Source organism: Dipodomys merriami, unplaced genomic scaffold (genome assembly GCF_024711535.1).
Source record: "Dipodomys merriami isolate MVZ:Mamm:240054 unplaced genomic scaffold, mDipMer1.0.p SCAF_4, whole genome shotgun sequence".
Lineage (NCBI taxonomy): Eukaryota > Metazoa > Chordata > Mammalia > Rodentia > Heteromyidae > Dipodomys > Dipodomys merriami.
Window position 1 is genome coordinate 66,219,628 of NW_027205603.1, and position 6,000 is coordinate 66,225,627.

The following is a 6,000-nucleotide window of genomic DNA, read 5'->3' on the forward strand; positions in this document are numbered from 1 at the left end:
CGCTGTCCCTCAGCTCTTCAGCTCAAGGCTAGCGCTCTACCACTTGAGCCACAGCGCCACTTCCAGCTTTTTTCTTTTTGCTTATGTGGTGCTGAGGAATCGAACCCAGGGCCTCGAGCATGCAAGGCAAGCGCTCTACCACTGAGCCACCTTCCCAGCCCAAGGGTGGGTTTTTTTAAAGCTACTATTAATATCCTAATTCAATCAGGAGATAGACAAAAATCCATAAAAGATGCAGATTGTGTATGTCAATCAGGCTAAGAGGCGGGGAGTTAATTTTGTGGAGCCAAGGGATTCAAACGGTTGGGAGTCCTAGAGGCTCCAACTCTCTCGACTTTCTCAACCTCCTGATTCTGGCATTCATTTTGGGATACATTTTGCAAATTATTCCTATAGATAATTATGGAGGGTTTCTGGGTAGGAATTAACATGAATAGAGATAGCATTAGAAAATAAAATATCCATGTATAGGATAAATGAGAAAAACTACATTTTTGTTTCAGAAATGGAAATGAAAACATGAATTAAGATGTGGAAATTAGCATTAAAAAAGTTTCAACAAGATTTCCAATCTGTAGAGTTGGCCACTTTTGGTGAAAATTGAAACCTTTTGGGGAGTTTTATTGGGGGGAAATGACACTAAAGCACCAATTTAATGGAAGATTGATTTGGCAGTGGTAAATAGGATTATGCAATATGTAAAATGGGAGTTATAACAACAGCTAAATTGTCCTTACACAAGTGTAAAATGATGAGAATCAGACACACAGCTGAGTAGTAGGCACTCTACTAACCAATATTCCACTGTCTTTTCCAAAGTAGTGCTTCAATTTTTTTTTTTGGGTCCAGTCGTGGGGCCTGAACTCTGGGCCTAGATGCTGTTCCTCAGCTCTTCAGCTCAAGGCTAGCACTCTACCACTTGAGCCACAGCGCCACTTCTGGCTTTTTTTTCTTTTTGCTTATGTGGTGCTGAGGAATCGAACCCAGGGCCTCATGCATGCAAGGCAAGCACTCTACCACTGAGCCACCTTCCCAGCCCAGTGCTTCTATTTTTTATCCCCTTAGTTCCTGGTCATTTAGTCTGAAGTGGTGTCCAGGCATGCCAGGACAAAAATCTAGGTCAAAAGGCTCAAGTAAACAGAGTACCCTGATTTAGAGTGACATTCTACGTGTCTCTTCTTCCCAACCATACTCTAATTCCACCTAATACTTCCAAGTGTTTGCCTCATCAATTTATCTTCTAGAACATATACATGCTGTCATATTTGTAGACTATTGATGGGTATCATTTTTCATTCTTCCAACTCCCACCAACTCTGACAAAGCAGATGGAATACCCAAGAATGTGACTTTACATCTAGACCTACCACTGAGGCTTGGGCATGTCATTTAGTGGTTTCTGGCCTGAACTTTCTCACCCTGAAAACCTTTCCTTTCTTTTTTTTTTTTTTTGTCAGTCGTGGGACTTGAACCCTGGGCCTGGCCACTGTCCCTCAGCTCTTCAAGGCTAGCGCTCTACCACTTGAGCCACAGCAGCACTTCCAACCTTGAGAAACTACAGACCCTTTATACCATATATTCCTACCTGGGCATACAAAACCAACATATAGCCTTGGGAGATTCATAAGCTCCCTTCAAGCCCTTTAAGAGCCCTTTTCTTGAAGGTAATGCTTCTTCGTGCTTAGGTGTAGTTTCAGATCTATCCCAAGAATCTGATTCATTAGGTCTGGGGTATGGGCTAGTATTTTACTTTTTTTCGTTTACAAAGTAGTCCAGATGGTTCCCATGCAGATGGCCCAAGCTGTACCATCAAATCCACAAAAACAAGAGGGTTAAGGCATCCTTACATTCAGAACTTCTGAACTAAGATAGATGTTCATTAAAATGCATCCTAGATCTAAAATTGTGCACCTGCCTTTGTGTCTTAGCTTTGAGACTGGAACAATTAAAAAGTTAGCTTCCAGTGCCATTAGCAAAACAGAAAAGTCTGAATTTTCCCTTATGGGGAAACTGGTACTAAATGTATGTTTCAAGAGGAAGAAAAGTTTGAGGGATATTTACGCTTGACTGATTACTATTTATCAGTTTATGTTTTCAAAATCAAAATAAACTAAAATATATCTGTAATCTACAACTCTATAAAGAAATGGAGGGGGGCTGGGAAGGTGGCTCAGTGGTAGAGCGCTTGCCTTGCATGCCTGAGGCCCTGGGTTCGATTCCTCAGCACCACATAAGGAAAAAGAAAAAAGCTGGAAGTGGCACTGTGACTCAAGTGGTAGAGCGCTAGCCTTGAGCTGAAGAGCTGAGGGACAGCACCCAGGCCCAGAGTTCAGGCCCCACGACAGGACCCCCCCCCAAAAAAATGGTTTGCAAAGTAACAAGAGTGTGAAAATCTTGGCGCAACAATTTAAACCACCAGGTAACCCTACAGATCATTTACCATTACTTTTGTTAGCACAGAGGAGAGAGAGAAAAAAAGAGCACTACCACGTAGGTGGTACTTTGCATAAAGCACCTGACTTCTCCAGAGGGAGGTATCACTTCCGCCGAGTTCAATAAAGGCTCAGCTAAGTAGCCTGGGTGAGCAACCCTGGCTCCTAACTTCCTTCCACCTGTCAGCGCCACCCACCCACCCGTGTCAATGCTTTTCTCCCCTAGCTCTGTCACGGTCCTCTCTGCTTGCCTCAGTCTCCCCACGGTTTCCGGGGCGCGTGGGGCGGCTTCTGGGGGCGGCAGGCCGCTCGTGCCGCGGCCCTCCCCGAGCGGCCCGCCGGGGCAGCCACCCCGACGCCCGGGTGCCGCCACGGCGCTGCAGGCCTGCGCCCGGTCTGTGTCCGCGACGAACACCTCATCCAACGGAAGTCCAGCGACGGGCGGGTCCCCGCCGCCGCGGGCCATCTACAGGCCCGGCGTGACCTGGGGCGAAGGATGAAGCCGCGGGAACATTTACCTCATCCGGCTCGGGTCTGGCCGCTTCCGGCCTTTCCGGGTCGCCCATCGCGCAGACTCCGCCAGAGCTACCAGAGCAAAGAGAACGAAGCGCCACAGGCTTTCTCCACCTGGGACCGAGCCTAGGTGGCTAAGGGGTCCACGGAGCGCGACCCGCCCGGCGGCCAGGCCCCGTTTTCTCGCTTGCCCATTGAGGGAGCCTCTCTTCAGCGGCCCGGCACGCCCCACCCTCTGTCTCAAGAACACGCCCACCCCGGCGCGCCCCGCCCCCGCCGCAGGGACCCGACCAGTCCGTTCTCCCCGCCCTCGCCTCAAGGACCGCCCTATCCGCCCGGTCCCGCCCCCAATACAGAGGTCCGCCCACTCCAGTAGGCCCTACCCAAGCCACAGGGACCCACCTACTTCGTCCGGCCCCGCCTCGGGCTCCCACCGACCTCTTCCGGCCCCGTTCCACTCCACTGAACTAGTCCACCCTCCCCACCTGCAGCCTGAGGAATTCTCCATCACACCACTCTCTTGCAGGTGCTGCTTCCTTCCTGCCCACCGAAAAGCTCCGTAGCACCCCGCCCACCTCTCTGCCGGGGCCCCGCCTCCTGTCTACGTCACACCTCACTTCCCTGGCTCCGCCTTCCACCCACTCACGAGGGGGTATTTTTTGATGGGCGGGATGGGCCACGCCCACCCTCCTGCAGACCCCGCCCCCTCCTCGGTCGCTCCGCCCACGCCTCCGGTGTGGAGGTCAGCTGGGAGGACGTGGCTGCACCTCGCGCTCTGCTCACTTAACCACGGCAGGTGTGGGCCTGCGGGGTCGGGGCTTCCCAGCGGGCGGCCCGGGAACACGGTAGGCTGCGCTAGTTCTCGCGTCCTGAGAGATGGCTAGTGGTTGCGGGGCGGCCCACTGGGTGACGGGGTGGGGCGGGGAGCCAGCAGGAAAAGACCACGGAGGAAAAAGCCGGGCTTGCGTCCCGTGTCCAGCCAGGCGCGGAGGAAGCGGGCGCGGGCAGGTGTGCGCGCAGCCGGGCGGGAGCGGGAGGGAGCGCTTCGGAAGTGGTGTGCGCTCGTTGGAATCGTCGTAAGTGCTGCTGCCGCACGTATTGAGCTTTCACAGTGTCCGGCACTGCGCCAATAACGCGCACGTTGTGTGAACGAACTGTTGGGTCTTCAGGACTTATTTGTGTGATTGACACTGCTGTGTCTCATTTCATGTTTATCCAGCTTAATAAAAGAAATCGTCTCCGGTCTTCTTGCTAGTGTTCAAGGCCAGCGGTGACTGTGGGACAGTGGCGACAGTCCTGTGTAACTCCATTGACGCTCGGCCTTAGCACCATCTTCCTAGAAACCACAGCACTATGAGCGCCAAATGGAGGAAGAAGCAAATGCGCAGGCTCAAGTTCAAAAGGAGGAAGAGGAGGAAGAGGAGGCAGAGGTCCGAGTAAACCGGCGTGTGCACCAGTTGAGGCCAGAGGAACAGGAATACGGAATGCCAAAGGCCAAGACACCAATATGAGTTGTTGGACTGCTTGTCGTTGTCTACAATTTCCCAGTGGATCTAGAACTTCCCTTGCCAAGACCGTCTCTGAGAGACACCTACCTTGCTCATAACCAAGTAGCCCCTGATGGTTGTGTGCCCTGGACCTGTGACATTCTGGACTAGTGCTGTTCATAGTCGTGACCAGATGTCACACATGTACAATAAACCATCTCTTTTGCTATTGCAGCTGAAGGCATCACAAAAAATAATCCCACCAAATTTCCAATACCATGCTCTCACAGTATGCTAGCTACAATAGAAAGAAAATGAGTAAGTAAATAAATAAGGGACAGGTGGCTCATGCCTGTGATCCTAGTGACTCAGGAGGCTGAGATCTGAGGATTTGGATTTGAAGCTAGTCTAGGCAGGGAAGTCCATGAGACTTTCTCTAATTAACCAGCAAATAATGCTGGAAATGGAGCTCAAGTACTACAGCTATCCTTGAACAGAAAGAGCTAAGAGACTGGTGCACAAGCCATAAGTTCAAGCCCTAGTACCAACACAAATAAAAGATTCAAGATTTAAGTAGAGTGAAGCTGAAATATGAAGGGAACTTTTTCATAACTTCAACAACTTACACTTATTTTATGGATTGCTGTCTGAAGTGTGAAATTTTATTTCTAAGCTTTGAAAATGGCTGTTGGCTCATTCTAAAATCTAACCTAAAAAGGAGAAGGGAGCCTCTTTGTGTAAGTGTGTGTGTATGAGAGGGGGGGGAAGGGAGAGAGAGAGTGAGTACTGGAGCTTGAACTCAGGGCCTGCGCATAATCCTTGAGCTTTTGTGCTCAGGGCTGGCACTGTACCATTTGAGCCACAGCTCCATTTCCTACACTTTTGCTAGTTAATTGGAAACAAGACTTTTCTGCCCAGTCTGCTCCAAACCACAATTCTTGGATCTCAGTCTCCTGAATACCTACAATTATAGGCATAAGCTACCAGCACCCAGCCAAGTTAACCTTTCATAAAGAAACTACTAGGGCCTGGTGTTGGTGGCTCCCACCTATAATCCTAGCTACTCAGGAGACTGAGATCTGAGGATTGTAATTTGAAGGCAGCCAAGAAAAAATCCTAAGACTCATCTCCAAAAAGCCAAAAGTGGAACTGTGGCTCAAGTGGCAAAGTGCCAGCCTGAAAAAAGTCTCAGCAAGAGTGGAGGCCCTGAGTTCAAACTACAGTACCAGCACTAAAGAAAAATAAAAGCAAAGACATGTAACATCTATACATTGTAAAGCACAAAGGAAAATGTTCCCCAAATTTAGCTTTCTCTAATTTGACTGAAGCTGCTTGCAAAGTAAAACTAGCCAAATAAGAGCATAAGACCTAACAGTGCAAAAAAATCCAATATAAGAATGAACCAACTATAGGGCCTTATGTGAGAGAAGGGATGGGTTAGCAGCGATGGGTGACAATGTTGTCAGACACCTAGTATTCATATACTGTGTTGTAGAATGGGAACTTCTTTGCACAACTACTTAAATAATAATAAAAATATTAAAAATCCAAGACATGAATTTACCAAC

At 49.3% G+C, this 6,000-nt stretch overlaps 1 protein-coding gene and 1 long non-coding RNA gene across 5 annotated transcripts in view; one reads left to right on the forward strand and one right to left on the reverse strand.

Moving 5' to 3' along the window:
• Positions 1 to 3,402, reverse strand: part of Rrm2b (ribonucleotide reductase regulatory TP53 inducible subunit M2B) — a 29,049-nt gene extending 25,647 nt beyond the window's left edge. For 3 of the 4 annotated variants that reach the window (XM_069991170.1, XM_069991169.1, XM_069991168.1), the window contains exon 1: positions 2,951 to 3,171. In XM_069991170.1, the coding sequence (XP_069847271.1) occupies positions 2,951 to 2,998 (48 nt within the window). In that variant the 5' untranslated portion in view covers positions 2,999 to 3,171. Of the gene's footprint in view, positions 1 to 2,950; positions 3,172 to 3,347 lie in introns of those variants that run through there. The other variant, XM_069991171.1, reaches the window with a different exon arrangement.
• Positions 3,403 to 3,683: 281 nt separating this feature from the next.
• Positions 3,684 to 6,000, forward strand: LOC138805912 (uncharacterized). The gene is made up of 2 exons (XR_011365672.1): positions 3,684 to 3,790; positions 4,165 to 6,000. It is a non-coding gene; the product is annotated as an uncharacterized lncRNA (long non-coding RNA).